This window comes from Physeter macrocephalus, chromosome 4 (assembly GCF_002837175.3).
Source record: "Physeter macrocephalus isolate SW-GA chromosome 4, ASM283717v5, whole genome shotgun sequence".
Taxonomy (NCBI): domain Eukaryota; kingdom Metazoa; phylum Chordata; class Mammalia; order Artiodactyla; family Physeteridae; genus Physeter; species Physeter macrocephalus.
The window spans coordinates 141,179,628-141,202,203 of record NC_041217.1 but is presented as its reverse complement, the minus strand read 5'-3'; the positions used below and the strand labels follow the sequence as shown (position 1 = coordinate 141,202,203).

The 22,576-nt window shown below is 38.4% G+C and overlaps 1 protein-coding gene across 4 annotated transcripts in view; it reads left to right on the top strand.

Annotated features, from left to right (window-relative positions):
- Nucleotides 1-22,576, top strand: part of OSBPL9 (oxysterol binding protein like 9) — a 176,755-nt gene that overhangs the window by 17,318 nt on the left and 136,861 nt on the right. For all 4 annotated transcript variants that reach the window (XM_024119634.3, XM_024119635.3, XM_028489401.1 and 1 more), the window contains exon 2: nucleotides 13,060-13,110. In XM_024119634.3, the coding sequence (XP_023975402.2) occupies nucleotides 13,060-13,110 (51 nt within the window). The remainder of the gene's footprint in view (nucleotides 1-13,059; nucleotides 13,111-22,576) is intronic.

Below are 22,576 nucleotides of genomic sequence, written 5' to 3'. Positions count from 1 at the left end.
GCTGATTCACTTTGTTATACAGCAGAAACTAACACACCATTGTAAAGCAATTATACTCCAATAAAGATGTTAAAAAAAATTTTGCATTGTACAAATTTTCCCATCTTCGTAGTGCTTTTTTTTTTTTCATCTTTTCATTATCTTATTGTCTTGGGCCCTGACTTAGTCTTTTCCAAATAAGGAGAAACATTCTTGGCAATTTTTAATAGAAAAGTGAAGTTGAATGATAATAATGGATTATCACTGCACAGTTTGGTGGAGGAAGTACTAATATACAGCATAAACCACCTGGAGTTTAACACACCCCCATCATTTCTTTCAGTCATTTTTTTGTGAAATAACATTAATCACTATTTAGTATTTTGGGCAGTATTTGAAAAACTAAACAAACATAGGAAATATACATTGAGGTCCAATATATATTAACATACCTTAAGTAATTTGTAGCACTTAGGCTACTAGTTAGTATTTAATATTTAACTTTTTCTTAGAAAGGATGCGCAATCCCTGTCATCATAGCTGTGCTTAATTAAACCCTGTGAAAGTGGTTCTCTTTCTACTGGCCTGAAATTCTGACTTGTAGATAAAATTGTCCTTTTTAAGAAATCGTGAGAGACCTGGGACTTTACAATGTAAGATGTCACTAGATCAAAATACAGGTCTAGGGCATCCCTGGTGGCGCAGTGGTTGAGAGTCCGCCTGCTGATGCAGGGGACACGGGTTCGTGCCCCGGTCCGGGAAGATCCCACATGCCGCGGAGCAGCTGGGCCCGTGAGCCATGGCCGCTGAGCCTGCGCGTCCGAAGCCTGTGCTCCGCAACGGGAGAGGCCACAACAGTGAGAGGCCCGCGTACCGCAAAAACAACAACAACAACAACAACAACAAATACAGGTCTACAGTCCTTTACCCATAATTCTGAAATCCCTCAGTCTCTGAATTCCAGAAGTTTTTTTTTCTAAATTTATTATATTCTCATTTGGAAGTAAAGCCTGTCTTGAACTGTGTGGCTATTTATAATCTCTATCATACTTAGAGTAAATATATGTTGTACTACCTAAATAGTAGTATGCTTAATTGTGAAATTAATTAAATGCTAATACTTCAGACTCCACTGCAGGTGTGACACAGTTTATGTACTATATGTATATTACTTTTCAAAAATTGTGAATTTCAAAACACATTTGATCTGAAAGTCTCAGATAAGAGATGTGGACCTGTATCTGTTATCTAATGACGTAGGGGTTTACATGCCAGCAGTAGTTCAGAAGAAAGGGGTACCACCCTCTGAAGTATTGCTGTGAGGCTTTGTAGGGTGGCAGTTATACTGTTGAGTTCAGAAGGATCACTGATTTGACACTCAGCCTTTGTGGCTCAGAAAAACTTTGAAAGAAAACTTAAATTAACCAGATCTATAGTAACTGTGGTAGAATGCATGGCCTTTAGAGTCAGACCTGGATTGAAATCCTCTCTATCCCACTTATTATATGTGAGTCCATGGGCAGGTTATGTAGGCCTTTCTGAGCCTTTATTTTCTCAATTACAAAATGTATATAATAAAAGAACCTATATCATAAGATTGATGTGAGAATTAATATTATATTTAAAGCACTAGCACAGTGTCTGGCATATAAGTGCTCAGTAAATATTAACAAAAAGCTAAAGTTTATGACAGTGTTTTACATATAATAATATTCACTAAATGTACGTTGTGGTAACTATTACAGAAGCTAATTTTCAAATTTATTAATTCATAACAAGATATATAACTGTTAAGGAGACTGCATATTTAGGCTATCTCATTAGTGCATTAGTACATATAGTCTCTGAAAGCAAGCTATATGGGATGCCAAATGTATAAGCAGAAGCAGACTAAAGGGAGTTATATATTATATTATAGATATTTAATCAGACATTGATATCAAGATGCAGTATCTCTGTGTTAGAGACATACCTATTACAAGAACCAAACAGGTCTAATCTGTTGATCAGCAAAACTTCTATTCTGGCTTTCTGGTTCTGGTTCTGGCCTTCTTACTGTAGTTCTATTACTTTTAATACTTTCTGGTACTTAGTATAATTAGTCATAATTAGTATAATTACCTCTAAGCTGTTCCAGCTCTTAAAGATGATCTTGTATATATCTCTGTTCTGATACATGTCTGGTTTCTTTGAAGGAAGGCAGCCATCTTACAGGATCTTGGAGAGACCCCAAATATCACTGTCCCCTCGTATACTGATTCAATATATTTTCCTAAGGCTCTATCTGTAGTATACTGCTGCTCGAATGAGGCCCTCTGTAATGGGGAGGGGGAGATGAGGAAGTTATCTATGGCAACTTGAGGGATGAATGATAGGGAAAATTCCTCCATTATTGTGGGTCTGTGGATCCTCAGTGTTTCTGGTGGTGTAGCTTTCCAGTAGCATGATGACATTTTGGGCTATTGATTGCCCACAAGGCATTAACTAGTGAAGGCTCTCTGGTACATTAAATACTATCAAGATGGCTTAAGGAGTCTGTGCTCTCCCAAATAGAAAGGAAACTACAGGAATGGGTGTTATTGCTGTCATTTCCTATTTTGTAGTTGTTGTTGTAAGCAGTGTATCTATGTGGAATTCTGGCAAGTACTATTTATTTATTTACTTTTATTGAGATATAATTATACCCAATAAAAAACCCACAGATTTCAAGTATGCAGTTAGATGAGTTTTGACATTTGTTTACACCCTTGTTACCAGTATCAATCAAAATACAGAGCATTGCTGTCATCCTGCAAAATTTCCTCCTGTCCTTTTCCTGTCCATCCTACACCCTAGAGCCAGCCTCTTGTGATTTCAATCTGTAGGTTAGTTTTGCCTAGCAGGTTGAGCCCCTGCTAGGTGTTCCAGGAGTACATGGTCCAAGGGGCAACACTAGCTAGAAGCGCAACCTCATGTAATTTTGGGAATGAACTAACGTGTGACTCAATAGTGAAGCAGTATTACATTCATGTTAAAAGGAGGGAGACCATTTTGACATTTGTCCACATTCATTGTCCACTTGTCTTCTACCATCAATTTATTGTTTATTCTTCGCAAAGGTATAGCAGGGGTGTTGGGTAGAAGAGGACACATGGATGAATCAGAAACCCTGCTCTCTAAGAGAAGTGATGAAGCATGCACATACATTATTTTCATACAAGATAGAAGTAATATGTGCCTTAAGAAAGGTAAGATGGGGTGCTATGTATTAAAAAGTTCAGAAGAAGGAAACCTCCCTTTTAGCTATGAGAGATTCAGAGCAAGTCAGATGAGACTCTTGCTTCATCTTTAATAAGTATTTAGTTTATTTAAGTAAAATAAACATTCAAATAAAAATTTAAGTGTCTTTACATAACAGGTTTAGGGAGGCATTCTTTGCTTTATAAAAGGATTGTAGAATTAGTTTAAATGGCAAACTAATCTTCCCTAATGAATTTTGAACATATTTGTGCACAACTTTTCCAGACACATTTGCTTTGTGAAGCAGAGGAAATGCACAGTATATTAACAGTTAAACAGGTTTTCATTGATGGCACTATATACCAGCACCAAGCTAGATTTTGTGAATTAATTTGTTAATTTAAAATACTTTTGAGTACTTAGTATATGCCAGGAATATACTGAACTAATCTTTAAAAGTTTATATCCTGTTAGAGATACAGTTAAGTAGTTATAATAAAGATACAATTAAGAGGTTACCTTGGTGTTGAATTTGATTTAGTGCTTATATACCATTATTAGAGATTATTATTGCTCTCTAATTGTTTTATGTAATATTTTTAAATGCAGTTATAAAAATTGAGAATGCAGTAAATTGTACCTCAGCATATGAGCTGGGTTGAAAGAGGGTTCACAGAAGAAGTGTGTGAGCATGAAGTAGGGAAAATATATGTTTTTGTTTTACTTTGTTATTTGTTTTTTTGTAGGCTGTCTGTGTTTTATTACTAAAACAGTTTGGGGTCTATGTATATTTGTAGAGGGAACTGAAACATGTCTGAAAGAAAGTGTGGCCTGATGGGAATAAAGTTAGCTTACATTTAGAGAAAATGATTGCAGATCTCTCTTTCCTGTATTTAAGGTAGTGCGGAGCACAGGCTCCAGACTTGCAGGCTCAGTAGTTTTGGCTCACGGGCCTAGTTGCTCCGCGGCATGTGGGATCTTCCCAGACCAGGGCTCGAACCTGTGTCCCCTGCATTGGCAGGCAGATTCTCAACCACTGCGCCACCAGGGAAGCCCCCCTTGTGCCTTTTATTACAACAGGTGCTATGCTAAGTGATTTACTTATTTAACTCAGTACCTGCAGTGATCCCGTGAGAGTTAATACCCCAGATTTACAAATGAGGAAACTGCAGCTCAGGAAATTTTAGTGATTTGGCCAAGGTCACACTGCCAGCAAGTTGGCAGGGCTGGAGTTCAAAATCTTCTCTCTCTCACTCCACAGTCCAAGTTATTTCATTAAATTGTACTCTCTATAGGATAAGTTACATGTCTGGATATACTTTTTAAAAAAAATTTCTTCTAAAAATTGTACTTCCTTTAAAAATTTTTGTAAACCATGTTGGGGGATTGAAATAATTTTGTACATTTAAATTAAGAAAGAGTTCAGGGACTTCCCTGGTGGTCTAGTGGTTAAGATCCTGTGCTTCAGTGCAGGGGGTGTGGGTTTGATCCCTGGTCAGAGGACTAAGATCCCACATGCCATGCGGCCAAAAAAAAAAAAAAAAGAAAAGAAAAATAAATAAAATAAATTTAAATAAATAAATAAAATTAAAAAATAAATGAGAGAGTTCACATGGGTATATCTATAACCTCAGAAGCCTCAATGGAGAATATTTTGAGCTATCCTTAATTTAAATTACTTATGCAGCCTTCCCTTCAGAAGATTTTTTATATGTGGTACACAGAAGTTCAGCTAAAGTAATAAAATATATCCAGAGTGTGACAATTAAGAGGCCCTACTGGGATTTTGACAGGGGTTATATTAAATCTGTAGATCAATTTGGAAAGTATTGCTGTTGTATTGACAATAGTAGCCCACCAATCCATGAACACAAAATGTCTTTCCATGTATTTAGATCTTCTTTAATCTCTTTCAGCAATGTTTTGCAGTTTCAGTGTACAAGTCTTGTACTTTCAAAATTAGGTTTATTTCTAAGTATTTTTATTCTTTTTGGTATTATTATAAATGGAATTATTTTGTTAATTTTTTTTCAGATAGCTTGTTCCAAGAGTATAGAAATACAGTCTATCTTTTTGAATTAATTTTTTTCATTTTCTTCAGATATATGCCCAGGAGTGGAATTGCTAGATCATATGGTAGTTCTATTTTAATTTTTTTGAGGAAACTCTGTACTGTTTTCCATGGTTGTACCAATTTACATTCCCGCCAACAGTGTACTAGGGTTCCTGTGTAAATATCTTCTCCCATTCAGTAGGTTGCCTTTTTGTTTTGTTGATGGTTTCCTTTGCTGTGCAAAAGCTTTTAAGTTTGATTAAGTCCCATTTGTTTATTTTTGCTTTTGTTTCCCTTGCCTGAGGAGACAGTTTCAAAAAAATATTGTTAAGACCTATATCAAAGAGTGTACTGCCTGTGTTTTCTTCTAGGAGTTTTATGGTTTCTGGTCTTATATTTAAGTCTTTAATCCATTTTGAGTTTATTTTTGTGTATAGTGTGAGAAATGTTCTAATTCATTTTTTTAGAATGTAGCTGTCCATTTTTCCCAACATCATTTAACTGAAGAGATTGTCTTTTCTCCATTGTATATTCTTGCCTCCTTTATAATAGGTTAATTGACCATATGTGCAAGGGTTTATTTTTGGGCTTTCTATTTTGTTCCATTGATCTATATGTCTGTTTTTGTGCCAGTACCATACTGTTTTGATTACTGTAGTTTTGTAGTATAGTCTGAAGTCAGGCAACATGATATCTCCAGCATTGTTCTTTTTTCTCAAGATGCTTTGGCTATTTGGGGTCTTTTGTGGTTCCATACAAATTTTAGGATTATTTATTCTAGTTATCTGAAAAATGTCATGGATATTTTCATAGGGAGTGCATTAAATCTGTAGATTGCTTTGGGTAGTATGGATATTTTAACAATATTAATTCTTCTAATCCATAAACAAGGGATATCTTTTCATTTATTTGTAATGTCTTCTATTTCCTTCATTGACTTACTTTTTTTTTCAGATTGTGGCATTATTTTAATTAATATTATGATTTGTTGTTGCTCAAGTGTTACAATTAAGGAGATTTTAGTGTGTAGCAGTTTGCTAGAGGGAAACTCCCATTAAGTGGTGTGAAATTCAGTGCTATTTGATGTTGTAAATAAAAGAAGCAAGGGGTAGCCCATTGCAAGTGCTTCTCAAACTTTAATTTGCACAGAGAAATACTTGGGGATCTTATTAAAATGCAGATTAAGACTCAGGGGGTCTGGGGTGAGGGCTCAAGATTCTGCATTTCTCACAAACTCCTGGGTGAGGCTGCTTGCTGCCCTGGACCTTTCAATAGCAGGGACCTAGGAGATTTTTCCTGGTGCTGGGTAAGATTCACTGACTTCTTATAGTTTCCAGAGTATAGGCCTTTCACCTCCTTAGTTAAATTTATTTCTAGGTATTAATTCTTTAAACATTTGATAGAATTTACCAGTGAAGCCTAGGCTTAGGCTTTTCTGTGTGAGAAGTTTTTTGATTACTAATTCAAATTCTTTACTTAAAGGTTTAGTTGTATTTTCTATTTCTTCTTTAATCAGTTTTGACAGCTTGTGTCTTTCTTGGAATTTGTCCATTTCTTCTAGGTTATCTAATTTGTTGTTCATTGTATTCGTTTAGAATACTTTTTGTTTTGTAAAGTTGGTAATAATGTTGTCTCTTTCATTCCTGATTTCAGTAATATGAGTCCCCTTTTTTTCTTGGTTAGTCTAGTTAAGGTTTGTCCATTTTGTTGATATTTGCAGTGAAACAACTTTTGATTTTTATTGTTTTTTCCATTTTCTAATTTCATTTCTGCTCTAATTTCTATTATTTCCTTTCTTCTGCTTGCCTTAGGTTTAGTTGCACTACTTTGTGTAATTTCTTAAGGTAAAAGGTTAGATTATTGATTTGATATCTGTATTTTTTAGTTTAGACATTTATAGTTATAAATTTCCCTCTAAGAATTGCTTTCATTGTATTCTTTTTTTTTAAATAGATCTTTATTGGAGTATAATTGCTTCACAATACTGTGTTAGTTTCTGTTGCACAACAAAGCGAATCAGCCATATGCATATACATGTCCCCATATCCCCTCCCTCTTGAGCCTCCCTCCCCTCCTCCCTATCCCACTGTATTCTTTATGTTTTGGTAAATTGTGTTTTCATTTTCATTCATCTCAAGTATTTTCAAATTTCCCTTTTTATTTTTTCTTTGAACTATTGGCTGTTTAGGAGTGTCATTTAATTTTCACCTATTTGTGAATTTCCCAAATTTCCCTGCGTTATTGAGCTCTACATTTAATCCATATTGGTCAAAGAACATACTTTGTATTATTTGCATTGTTTAAATTTACTGAAACTTGTTTTATGGCTTAACATGTGGTCAGTTCTGGAGAATGTTGCATGTACCCTTGAAAAGAGAATGTCTTTTCAAGAAGTTTCCTTTGAAAGGCACAATCTGTTGCACATTGCTTCTGTTCACAGCACACTGGCCTATACCTAGCTGAAAGGGAAGCTGGAAATGTAATAACTGGCAGGGGAGCCATGTGTTCAGTTAAAACTTTGAGTGGAGGATATGTTACTGAAAGGAAGAAAAGGAGAATGGATATCAGGGGACAGGCCTGTTACAGGCAACAATATATTTGTGGTAATTTACTTTGAAACTTCAATACAAATTTAATCTGAATCAATACCTTGGGGTTAGCATTAGGATTAGCATAAGGATTATTAGAAATAATTTTTGATTGCATGTCTTGTAACAAGCCACTGACCTTGCATTAATAAGATATAAGAAACCAACAAACCCAACCACCAAATTCAACAATCTTTTTTAATTCTGGAGCCGCTTAGGAGTAGAACATATCACCCCTGTATCTCTCTGCTTCATGGGGGATTCTGTTTTCTAATCTAGCTGAAAAGATTTTAGCATTTGTTTTGTGAGTGATCCTTTCTTAAGGTGCTGGACCTTGTGGCTGGTGGCATGTTTGTGCCAAGTTGCTAAAAATACATTTGTTAGTAAGTTTGAGAACATTGGTAGCACAGCATCTGGTAGGAAGATTGCTGGAGTTGGGGTTATGTTGGCCCTACCTTTCTCTCATCAGTACCAGTATTCATCAAAAAACAGATAGCAACAACGGCAGGAAAATACAAAACAAAACAAAAAACCCCAAACAAAAACCCCTGCTATTCAGTGAATAGCATTTTCTTAGGCAGGTTTGCCTCAGATCAGGGTGTATCTGGAGATCACTTGCAGCTAGGACTCTCTGCCTCTCCTCTCCCTCCTCTCAGCGTGTATGCTTTAATTATTGCTTCCTTCATGTAGAGGCCACAAGACCTGTGGCAACTGTACCTCACAGCTTCAAGAACAGATAGGAAAGAGCTCTTTCCTATCAGCTCAGCCCCAGTAGAAAAACTCCCTGTGGAGGGGTTCTATCCTTCCCTGTCCCTGGGGTTGTGGGTCCTGTGATCGACCAGCTTGGTCAGATAACCACTCCTCAGCACTCACTGTGCCTGGGGGACTTAGTCACACCAGCTTCCCTTTGGCCCCACATTGGAGCTGAGTGGGGAGAAAATGAGGGTGAGGGCTCTGTGTCATTGTGGAAGAGGAGGAGGATTCGAGGCTAGCAGAGCGCAGGTATGGTCTGGGAGAATGATTTGCAGGGCAGCCATTCCAAATTGTACCTGCTGGGTCAAACTCTGCTACATTTTACGTGTGTAATTTAACCGGCTAATTTACTTGATCTCTCGTGTCACTTTCATTTATAATATGTGCATAACTCTTACCATGCAAGGTCTTGTGAAGCTTACTGTGTATAAAGTGCATATCACATAGAGCAGGGGGTCCCCAACCCCCAGGTCACGGACTGGTACCTGACCGTGGCCTGTTAGGAACCAGGCTGCACAGCAGGATGTAAGTGGCAGGTGAGTGAGTGAAGCTTCATCTGTATTAACAGCTGCTCCCCATCACTCACATTAACGCCTGAGCTCCACCTCCTGTCAGATCAGTGGTGGCATTAGATTCTCATAGGAGCGCAAACCCTATTGTGAACTGCGCGTGCGAGGGATCTAGGTTGTGTGTTCCTTATGAGAATCTAATGCCTGATGATCTGAGGTGGAGCTGAGGCGGTGATGCTAGCACTGGGGAGCGGCTGCAAATACAGATTAACATTAGCAGAGAGGTTTGACTGCACAGAGACCATAATAAATTAGTTGATTGCAGACTCTTATGAAAACCCTATCAGTGTATCAGTGAGTGGCAAGTGAAAACAAGCTCAGGGCTCCCACTGATTCTGCATTATGGTGAGTTGTATAATTCTTTCATTATATATTACAATGTAATAATAATAGAAATAGGGACTTCCCTGATGGTGCAGTGGTTAAGAATCCACCTGCCAACGCAGGAGACACAGGTTCAATCCCTGGTCCGGCAAGATCCCACATGCTGCAGAGCAACTTAAGCCCATGCGCCACAGCTACTGAGCCTGCACTCTAGAGCCCGCAAGCCACAACTACTGAAGCCTGTGCATCTAGAACCCATGCTCCGCAACAGGAGAAGCCACCACAATGAGAAGCCCGTGCACCGCAACGAAGAGTAGCCCCGGCTCACCGCAACTAGAGGAAGCCCATGCACAGCAATGAAGACCCAATGCAGCCAAATAAATAAATAAATTTATAAAAAAATAAAGTACACAGTAAATGTTAAGTGCTTGAATCATCCCGAAACCATCGCCCCCAACCCCCGATCCATGGAAAAATTGTCTTCCATGAAACCGGTGCCTGGTGCCAAAAAGGTTGGGGACCACTGACATAGAGGGTATCAGTGAGTGAGAATCTGCTGCTGCTGCTGCTGCTTTTGCTATATCATTAATGTCACCATCATCCCTTTTCCCCAAGTCCTCATATTTGACAGTGTTATTTTTCTATAACACACCACTGAGAATGTTCATAAACCTTCAGTAGCTCTCCATTAACTACTGAATAAAGTTTAATTTCCTTAACTTCTCACTGTTTTTTTCTGACCCTCCAGGACCTGGTCCCCATACCTCCTTTTCAGCCTCATCTCTCCATCTCTCTCCACCTTCCTCTCCACACACTGTGCTTGGGCTATCAGTCTACTCTTCTGTGAAGACCTCATGTGTAAAGTTTTCCATACCTGTGCTTTTGCTGATGTTGTTCCCTTGGCTTGGAATGCCTTCTTTTTCCTACCTTCCCTCTCTTATCAGAATCCTTTTTTTTAGTCCCAGATTGAACCTTGAGACCTGGTCACTTCAGTATTGACTTTCCCAATCTTTTTTCCATGGCAGGGAGCCTTCTGTAGTTCATAGCACTTTGTGCCTCTATGCACATAATTTATTTTTGCTCTATATTACAGTCGTTTATATGCTAGTCTTTTTTTTTTTTTTTTGGACATTTGAAAATAGGCCAGTTATTTTATAGGATGTCCCACATTCTGGATTTGTCTGATTGTTTCCTAGTTATACTTGCTTTAATTATTTTCACTTATCTCTTTCAATGTTTTCTAACTTATAACCCTGTCTTACTCTTTTTCTATTTACTGTAATCTTATTTTTAAAAATGGACGGGGCTTCCCTGGTGGCGCAGTGGTTGAGAGTCCGCCTGCCGATGCAGGGGACACGGGTTCCTGCCCCGGTCCGGGAGGATCCCGCATGCCGCGGAGCTGCTGGGCCCGTGGGCCGCGGCCGCTGGGCCTGCGCGTCCGGAGCCGGTGCTCCACAGCAGGAGAGACCATAGCGGTGAGAGACCCACGTACCTCAAAAAATAAAAAAAATTAAAAATTAAAATTAAAAAATAAATAAATAAATAAAAATAAAAATGGAAGAGGGTCAAGGTTGTTTCTTACCTTGTTTGAGTTGTATTCTAACTCTCACTGGGTATTTTCAAACCTAATTATTATTTTTGTGTATTGCCTTGACACTTTTGGAGGGAAGATAAGTATAGGGTATTGTAAAAGGGCTATTAAATGCTTAGGGAATATTTTTGTTAACTGTGTTTTTATCAACTATATTGTTAGTAAAGAACTCTTTTCAACCCTGCTTGATGTTGAGAATGTTTTATAAAATGTATGAGTCCTCTTTGTATTTGTAAGTAAGAAGACTCTCTTCAGTACTTCAATAATAATTTCTGAACATGAATTTCTATAGCTCAGTACTTTGCTTTTTTGTTTCATTTTTTTCTTTTTTGAAGAGAGTTTACTTTGATTTATCATTGTAATATTGTTACATTGATAAGCTAAGAATTGGTGAAAACAATGACATAGGCTATGTTAACAGCATGTACTGCAATGAGAAGGGTAAGGCAGATCTTTGTGTACAGACATGCAGATATCTCCAAGAAAGACTGAATTTATTTTTTCCAGCTTTATTGAGGTATAATTGACATATAACATTGTTTAAGGTGTACAGTGTGATGATTTGATATACATATATATTGTGAAATGATTACCACAGTAAGGTTAATTAACACATCCATCATCACCTGTCATAGTTACCTTTTTTTTTTTGTAGTGAGAACTCTTAAGATCTACTCACTCAGCCACTTTCAAGTATACAGTATGTATTGTTAACTATAGTCATCATGCTGTATATTAAATCCCCAGAACTTAGTTATCTTATAGCTGGAAGTTTGCTTATGGCTCAGTACAATGGATGTAGGGCATCTATGGTTTAAAGTGGGACAGTTTTCTTTAAAACATAACCCCAGGGAATTTCCTGGTGGTGCAATGGTTAGAACTCCAAGCTCTCACCACTGAAGGCCCAGGTTTGATCCCTGGTCGGGGAGCTGAGATCCCGCATGCTGTGTGACATGGCCAAAAAATTAAAAACAAGCAAACAAGCCAAAAACCATAACCCCATGATATTGGCTTGTTTCACTTTGTCACATAGTGGAGTACAGAAAAATACCAGTTGTTGAGGTATTAAATATTTTTAAAACTTTAGTTATTTGAGGTTTTACTTTATTTTATTACACATGACTAAGTTAATTCTAGGAATATTTACTGAATGTCAACATGGGGCTTATTATGCAGAACACAGCCTTTGCTTGGCTCAGTCTAGTAGGGGAAACATAAAGGAGAAACAACATTTTATCAATAAATATTTTTTGATTACCTAATGTATGCCAGACACTGTTCTGAAACATAAGTCAGATACAGTTTCTACCCCTTAAGGAATGTGCAGTCTCTGGGTGAGTCAGACAAGTAACTAGCCATCATAGCACAAGATGGTGCATGCCACAACAAGGGAACACACAGGAGACTCTGGGAGTCCAAGGATGGGAATTCAAATCAGACGGAGGTAGGGCACTGATGAATGACAGTTGGCAAGACAGAAAATCAGGGTCAAGGATATTCCAAGCTGAGAAACATTGGATGAGAAATCTCAGAGGCAAAAAATGTGACCCATTTGGGGAGTTGCAAGGAGATAAAGCAGTGTTTCTCAAAACGTGGTCTTGTGTTTGCTTGAGTCAGAATCATCTGGGAGTGATTCTTAAATCCCCAGGTAATTTGTCGCCTTCCAGGTGACTCTCAAACTTACTAAAATATGAGAAGCATATTTTAGTTGAGAGTTAAGGGCTATGAAGGAGGAATGAAAATATAGTGTAATATATGTTACACTTAAGGTACACATAAAATCCTGGGATTAGTTTTATTTGTATAGGCTACAAAACATTTTAAACCTCCCAATTCCTATCTTTAAGTGATGGTGGGGTGAGGTGGGGTGGGGATGGGGAGAAGGGAGGAATATTACTATAAATGTTGTCTCTTTATCCCTAGATGATTTTAAAAGCAGTCTGTTTATCTTTTATTCATTGAATGTTTTTGTTTTTCTTTTAGTCCAAGGACAAAATGATGAGAGGCTCTCGCAGAGGATGTGTTAGACTCAGAGTGAGTATTTATTCATTTTTATGAAAACCAATTCCGACAGAAAGAAAAAAAATATTTTGATAGATTAATGGGAGTCTAAATTTAGTTTAGCTCCTTTACTTAATTGTTAGGGCAGGCAACTAAGGCTCAGAGAACAAAAAAGACTTCTCCAGGGTAACTCCAGAACCAGGACTAGAACTCAGTTCCTTTGGCCCATGATTTAATGTTGTATCCATGACTTAATGCACCTACTGATTTTTTTAACCTCTATTTTATATCCAGGGACAGGGGCTGGAAATTAAATGAGTTGTAGTGTTGGCAATAGCGCAAACAGTAGAAAAAAACTGAAAAGTCCCCTTTCAGCTGCTTAGTTCTTCCTGTTCAACACTATTTAATAATGGTTTTTGTAGCAGTGATGTCCAATAGAAATATAATGTGAGCCACATAATTTAAAATTTTTGTAGTAATCACATTTAAAAAGTAAAAAGCAGGTGAAATTAATTTTAATAATATATTTTGTTTATGCCAGTATGTCCAGAATATTATTTAAACAGGTAATCAATACAAAAATTATTAATGAGATATTTTACACTCTTTTTTTCATACTAAGTCTTTGGAATCCACTATGTCTTTTGCACTTATGGCACATCTTTGTACAGATTAGCTGTACTTCAGGTGGCCTGTAGGCACATGTAGCTAGGGGCTACCTTATTGGACAGTGCAGGCCTATAGCTTCAAGCTGCTTTCAATTGCTTGTTCAATTTCCACCGTGGTCCAAATAGCTAAAGACAAGAAAGCAGGCTTAGGGATATAGTTTCTAGTACTCCAATGTATCTAAAGAGGGGCCTACCTCTATCATAACTTGGTAAATCAGCTTCTAGTGGCCTTTTCTTCTTTCAGGCTCCTGTTGCTTTCTTTCTGCCATCTTTTTTCTGCACCCTTACTTTTGAAGATATAAATGTAAATATTTGGTAAACATACGATTGCCTTTATTAGCAGTAGTTAATTGGTAAAAATGGGAAATAACTCTGAGAAAAGAACGAAATTCTGATGGAAAAATTTTGGCACTGAGATAGGAGTGGGTATGGTGAATTTACAGGATGGAAATGAGACAGGCTTGTTTTGAACAGATGTTGTATATGTTATAGCATAAAGATTTTTGAAAATTCAGCTTATTATACTGTTTTTTTCCTTTCCTTTGGTTTTGCTTTTGCCTTCTTGGTTTAATTGCTTTTCTAACCACTTGCCATTGACGTCAGTCACCTCTCAGTCTGGTATGAACTGCTTTCTTGGCTTGAGATAGACTCAATGGTGAGACTTTGGCAGAGCTGCCGTGAGACAGCTCTTCAGTTGAATTCAATCTGGATTTGGGCCGCTGTCTCATTGTTACATTTAATGTGCGATTTTTTTCTTTTAAATATAGCTTAATTAATTATTAACCCTTGTGACTACCATCTAGGTTAAGAAATAGAATTTGGCCAGTTACCTCAGAAACCTGTCTATGTGCCCCATTCAAATTACAGCCACCTCCCTGTCTCTTAAAGTAACCATTGTTCTTTTATAGGAATCACTTCTTGGATTTTCTTTCCTAAATTCTATATTTTATATTGCCCATTTAAAAAAACTTGATATCTTTTGTTTGCAATTATGTATTGAAGAATCCAGACCCTTTGACCTGTAGGAGCTTTCCATAATGTAGATTTTATTGATTGCATACTGGTGCAGTTCAGCGTGTTCCTCTGTCTCTGCTTTTCTTGCAAATTGGCAGGTGGATCCAGAGACTGGATTAGACGTAGGTTTGATCCCTTTGGCAAGACTATAGGCAGTGTTGTGTTCTTTTATCAGGAGATACATGATGTCTGGTTTATGCTCTTTATTGATATTAGCAACTTTTTTTTTTTTTTTTTTTCCGGCCACGCCACACAGCTTGCAGGATCTCAGTTCCCCACCCAGGGATTGAACCTGGGCCATGGCAATGAAAGCGCCGAGTCCTAACCGCTAGGCCACCAGGGAACTCCCAGATATTACCAACTATTGATGCTCAGTAGCTAGATCCATTTGGGGGTTGCAAAATTATGCTATTTTATCATTTTGTTTTAATTTTTATCAGAAATAATTATATAAGGAAACATTTCTCTTCATCTATTATTTAATTACCCAGTGGTACAGTTCAAATAGACAGGATAAATAAATGCTCAATTATTTCCTTTTACTTACTCAATGTTCAAGATAATGAATTGACTTAAAACAATACTCATATATATCTATATATTCAAAAGAATGGAAAGCACAGCCTTGAACAGATATTTGTATACACATGTGCTTTTCATAGAAGCGTTACTCAACAATAGCCTAGAAGTGGAAGCAGCCCAGTGTCCATATGATGGATAAATGGATAAACAAAATGTGGTATATACATACAGTGGAATACTGTTTAGTCTTAAAAAGGAGGAAGGAAATTCTGACACATGCTACAACATGGATGAACTTTAAGGACATTATGCTGTGTGAAATAAGCCAGTCACAAAAAGACAAATATTGTCTGATTCTACATATATGAGGTACCTAGAGTTGTCAAATTCATGGAAACAGAAAGTAGAATGGTGGTTTTCAGGGGCTGAGGCAAGTAGGATTAGGGATTTCTTTAATGGGTACAGAATTTCAGTTTGAGAAGATGAAAAAATTCTGGAGATGGATGGTTAGGATGGCTGTGCAACAATGTGAATGTATTTAATGGTACTAAGCTGAACACTGAAAAATGTTAAAATGGTAAATTTTATGTTATGTGTTATGTTATGTTATGTTATTAAAAAACTCCCACCATTTATTATCTACAGTTCTGTAGGTCGGACATCTCAGAAAGATTCTCTCCTTGTTGAAATCAAGATATTGGCCAGGCTGGGCTCTTATCTGGAGGCTCTGAGGAAGACTCCAAGGCGAGAGTCTGCTTCTAGGCTCATTCAGGTTGTTGGCAGAATTCAGTTCCTTGTGGTTACAGGACTGAGGTCCTCATTTTCTTGCTGGCTGTCAGCTTGAGATCTGCTCTCAACTTCTAGAGGCTGCACATACTCCTTGTCATGTGGCCCCTCCATCTTCAAGTCAGCATGGTGCATAGAATCCTTCTAGTGCTTTAAACCTCTCTGACTTTTCACTTCTGCTACCAGCTGCAGAAAACACTCTGCTTTTAAAAGACCTCACATGATTAGAATAGGTTACACCCACAAGATAATCTTTTTGCCATGTAATCACTTCAGTGATTACTCATCCTGTACATAATCACTGCAGTAACGTCTCATCATATTCAGTTTTCACTCACACTCAAAGGGGAGGAGAGAATACAGGGGCAAGGGTCATTTGGGGGGTGGGTATTTTAGAATTCTACCACACAGCATGACAAAGAAGAACTAGACATACCTGTGTTTGAATCTTATTTTTGCTCCTTGCTTTGTTGACTGGAAGAGGGAAGCTGTAAGCCTCCTGAGCTTGACTTTTCTCTCCTTTAAAGTGGGGATTATAATACCCTTGCAGAATTTTGTGAGGATTAGGCACTTGACACATAGATGGAAGGTGTAAATTAGTAGTGTTCGTGTGTGTGTGTGTGTGTGTGTGTGTGTGTGTGTTTTAAGGGGCTCTGTGAGAGTCTCAAGAAGCAGAACTGCCATTTGGCTTCCTATTGCAGAATTTTGTGAGGATTAGGCACTTGACACATAGATGGAAGGTGTAAATTAGTAGTGTTCGTGTGTGTGTGTGTGTGTGTGTGTGTGTGTGTGTGTGTGTGTGTTTTAAGAGGCTCTGTGGTAGTTTCAAGAAGCAGAACTGCCATTTGGCTTCCTATTTTGGAAACATCTGGAGAGTTTGTTTGCAATATAGGTTCCCAAGTCCCACTCTCTAGAGATATACTGTTTTAGAACTGGGTCTGAAACCTTTATTTTTAAACAGATTCTCCAGGTGATTGTGTTGTACAGCCAAGATTGGGACCACTAGTGTAGTAGAATCAGAGAGACCTGGAGCTGAATCTCACTCAGCTTACACTCCTTACTGACTCTTTGCCTTTGGGAAAATTTCTTAACCTCTATGAAAATAACATATAACTTGCAGGGTTATGAGGTTTAGCAGTTATGCATGTACAGAGTTTGGCACATAGTGTATATCCAATATATGATAACTGCTGTGGATGCTGCTGCTGATGATGACAGTGGTGGTGATAGATAATGCACCTATCATCTAGATTCCGGATGAGCTTAACGAGCTGTCATTGACCTGTACCACAGATCTCTCCCCGCCTCTTCATCCATCCCATCCTATGTTTCAGCCACACTGTACTTCTTCATGTTTCCTCATTGCTTCTGACATATATTTTTCTTATGTCAAGAATGTTCTGTGCCCGTATCTGGTGAGCTCAACTTTTAAGAGACTTTTCAAAAGGTGTTTCTTCATGAAGCGTTCCTGATCTACATCCTTCTAACAGATTTGCTTCTCTTCCATTTGTCAGTTATATCCATGATAGTACTTTTACATGGTATTACACGTAAAGTAGTCTGTTTTCCCCAGTCAATAGTGAGTTCCCATCCACTGTCATAAGTGCCTGGTACATTGTAAGAAGGTACTCAAAAAATGCTTATTGTTGATTTCATGTGTTTATAAAAATAAGGAATACATTTTGGGGAATTTGCCTCTACTATAGTTTACATACAAAAGAAGTATGGAAGTTATGTTAAACACAGCATGAGCCAGTAGTATCGATGTGTTTTCTTTAAAAAAAAAAAAAGAAAATCAAAATACCCATGTGGTTTTAGGCTACATGAAAGAAGATTAGGAAGAGGAACCAGCAGTTATTGAGGAAGCTCTTTGGATCAGTTACTGTGCTGGCTGATTTTCATTGACATTCCCATGATAATCCTCTCAGGCTAATGGTGTTATTTCATTCGAGGAATGAGGAGACTGAGACTCATGTTACATTTAGTAGCTTACCAAAGTCACACAGTTAGTAAATGGTGAATCTGGGATTGAACTTGAGTCTGTCTCATTCCAAAACCATGTACAGTCCATAATGTTACCAGGCTCCTCTTCTGGTTTTTTTTTTGGTCGTACCATGCGGTATGAGGGATCTTAGTTCCCTGACTAGGGATCAAACCCGTCCCCCTGCAGTGGAAGTATGGAGTCTTAACCACTGGACCACCAGGGAAGTCCCTGGGCTCCTGTTCTTCTTGACTAGAAGAGTCAGTGCAGACGCTCCAACCTGATGCAAGGACATGTAAAACCAGGGGAGGAAAACCATTTCCTTCCCCGCTACTTTGACTGTATTGGTGGCAAAGTGTGGCCACTAGATGGTGGCCTTGCCTTGATGGAAAAGTAGAATATTGGTCGAGTCCTGGGGTTGATTTTTTCTGTCCTGAGACTCACCAAAAGCAAAACATCGGCATTTCCAGGTAAAATCTGAAAAATGGAGAAGTAGTAGCATTAAAGAGGCAGTGTGGGGTAGAGACAAGAACAGACCAAAAATGAAAGGGAATTCAAATCTGGATTCTGCCACTTACTAGCTTTGTGACTTCAGGCAACTCATCTATTCAGTTCTGAGTCCTATTTCCCTTAGCTCTGGAATGGCCTCATGTCATTTACTCATATAAGTATGAATATCAAATTAACTGAGACATTAAAAAGTATGGGACTTGCCTGGTGGTCCAGTGGGTAAGACTCCATGCTCCCAATGCAGGGAGCCTGGGTTCGATCCCTGGTCTGGGAACTAGATCCCACATGCATGCTGCAACTAAGAGCCCGCATGCCTCGATTAAAAGATCCCACGTGCAGCAACTGACCTGGCATGGCCAAAAAAAAAAAAGTATCCAAACACAATGTTTGAGACTTAGGTTCTTTTTTTTTTTTTTTTTTTTACAGTTATAATAAGGGACTTAGGTTCTTAATGAATGGTAGTTACTGTTGTAATTAATAATTCCCGGCGAGAGGAACCAACATGGTGGAGTAGAAGGGCGTGCTGTCACTCCCTCTTGTGAGAACAACAGAATCACAACTAGCTGCTGGACAATCATCGACAGGAAGACACTGGAACCCACCAAAAAAGATATCCCACATCCAAAGACAAAGGAGAAGCCACAATGAGATGGTAGGAGGGGCGCAATCACAGTAAAATCAAATCCCATGACTGCTGGGTGGGTGACTCACAGACTGGAGAACACTTATACCACAGAAGTCCACCCACTGGAGTGAAGGTTCTGAGCCCCACGTCAGGCTTCCCAACCTGAGGGTCTGGCAACGGGAGGAGGAATTCCTAGAGAATCAGACTTTGAAGGCTAGTGGGATTTGATTGCACAACTCTGACAGGACTGGGGGAAACAGAAACTCCACTCATGGAGGGCACACACAAAGTAGTGTGTGCATTGGGACCCAGGGGAAGGAGCAGTGACCCCATAGGAGACTGAACCAGACCTACCTGCTAGTGTTGGAGGGTCTCCTGCAGAGGCAGGGGGTGGCTGTGTCTCACCATGAGGACAAGGACACTGGCAGCAGAAGTTCTGGGAAGTACTCCTTGGCGTGAGCCCTCCCAGAGTCTGTCATTAGCCCCACCAAAGAGCCCAGGTAGGCTCCAGTGTTAGGTTGCCTCAGGCCAAATAATCAACAGGCAGGGAACCCAGCCCCACCCATCAACAGTCAAGCAGATTAAAGTTTTTACTGAGCTCTGCCCACCAGAGCAACAGTCAGCTCACTCTACCCACCACCAGTCCCTCCCATCAGGAAACTAACACAAACCTCTTAGGTAGCCTCATCCACCAGAGGGCAGACAGCAGAAGCAAGAAGAACTAAAATCCTGCAGCCTGTGGAACAAAAACCACATTCACAGAAAGATAGACAAGATGAAAAGGCAGAGGCCTATGTACCAGATGAAGGAACAATTTAAAACCCTAGAAAAACAACTAAATGAAGTGGAGATAGGCAACCTTCCAGAAAAAGAATTCAGAATAATGATAATGAAGATGAACCAGGACCACGGAAAAAGAATGGAGGCAAACATTTCTTGTCAAACAAGAAATGTTTAACAAAGACCTAGAAGAATTAAAGAACAAACAAACAGAGATAAACAATACAATAACTGAAATGAAAAATACAGTAGAAGGAATCAATAGCAGAATAACTGAGGCAGAAGAACAGATAAGTGACCTGGAAGACAGAATGGTGGAATTCACTGCTGCGGAACAGAATAAAGAGAAAAGAATGAAAAGAAATACAGACAGCCTAAGAGACTTCTGGGACAACATTAAACACACCAACATTCGCATTATAGGGGTCCCAGAAGGAGAAGAGAGAGAGAAAGGACCCGAGAAAATATTTGAAGAGATTATAGTTGAAAACTTCCCTAACATGGGTAAGGAAATAGCCACCCAAGTCCAGGAAGTGCAGCAAGTCCCATACAGGATAAAGCCAAGGAGAAACACGGCGAGACACATAGTAATCAAATTGGCAAAAATTAAAGACAAAGAAAAATTACTGGAAGCAGCAAGGGAAAAACAACAAATAACATACAAGGGAACTCCCCAAGATTAACAGCTGATTTCTCAGCAGAGACTCTACAAGCCAGAAGGGAGTGGCATGATATACTTAACATGATGAAAGGGAAGAACCTACAACCAAGATTACTCTACCCAGCAAGGATCTTATTCAGATTCGATGGAGAAATCAAAAGCTTTACAGACAAGCAAAAGCTAAGAGAATTCAGCACCACCAAACCAGCTCTACAACAAATGCTGAGGAACTTCTCTAAGTGGGAAACTAAAGAGAAGAAAAGGACCTACAAAAACATACCCAAAACAATTAAGAAAATGGTCATAGGAACAAACATATCGATAATTACCTTAAACGTGAATGGATTAAATGCACCAACCGAAAGACACAGACTTGGTGAATGGATACAAAAACAAGACCCATATATATGCTATCTACAAGAGACCCACTTCAGACCTAGGGACACATACAGACTGAAAGTGACGGGATGGAAAAAGATATTCCATGCAAAAGGAAATCAAAAGAGAGCTGGAGTGGCAATACTCATATCGGGTAAAATAGATTTTAAAATAAAGAATCTTACAAGAGACAAGGAAGGACACTACATAATGATCAAGGGATCAATCCAAGAAGAAGATATAACAATTATAAGTATAAATGCACCCAACATAAGAGCACATCAACATATAAGGCAAATGCTAACAGCCAAAAAAGGGGAAATCGACAGTGACACAATAATAGTGGTGGACTTTAACACCCAGCACATCAATGGACAGATGATCCAGACAGAAAATCAGTAACGAAACACAGGCCTTATATAACACATTAGACAAGATGGACTTAATATTTATATAGAGCATTCCATCTGAAAGCAGCAGAATACATATTCTTTTCAAGTACACATGGAACATTCTCCAGTATAGATCACATGCTAGGCCACAAGGCAAACCTCGGTAAATTTAAGAAAATTAAAATCATATCAAGCATCTTTCCAACCACAACACTACGAAACTGGAAATAAACTACAAGAAAAAAACCGCAAAACCACAAACGTGGAGGCTAAACAATATGTTACTAAACAACCAATGGATCACTGAAGAAATCAAAGAGGAAATCAAAAAATACCTAGAGACAACAACAAAAAAAGAAAACACAATGATCCAACACCTATGGGATGCAGCAAAAGCAATTCTAAGAGGGAAGTTTCTAGCAAAACAAGCTTACCTCAGGAAACAAGAAAAAGCTCAAATAAACAACCTAAACTTACACCAAAAGGAACCAGAGAAAGAAGAACAAATAAAACCCAAAGTTAGTAGAAAGAAAGAAATCATAAAGATCAGAGCAGAGATAAATGAAATATAGACTAAAAAAAAACCACACACACACAATAGAAAAGATCAATGAAACTAAAAGCTGGTTATTTGAAAACATAAACAAAATTGATAAACCTTTAGCCACACTCAGCAAGAGAAAAAGGGAGAGGGTTCAAACTGATAAAATCAGAAATGAAAAAGGCGAAGTAACAATCAACACAGCTAACACCCATCCTTCTCAAACTCTTCCAAAAAATGGCAGAGGAAGGAACACTCCCAATCTCATTCTATGAGGCCACCATCACCCTGATACCAAAAGCAGACAAATGTACTACAAAAGAAAGAAAATTACAGACCAATATCACTGATGAATATAGATGCAAAAATCTTCAACAAAATACTAGCAAACAGAATCCAACAACACATTAAAAGGATCATACACTGTGATCAAGTGGGATTTATCCCAGAGATGCAAGGATTCTTCAATATACACAAATCAGTGTGATACACCATATTAACAAACTGAAGAATAAAAACCATAAGGTCATCTCAGTAGATGCAGAAAAAGCTTTTGACAAAATTCAACACCCATGTATGATAAAAACTCTCCAGAAAGTGGGCATAGAGGGAACCTACCTCAACATAATAAAGGCCATATA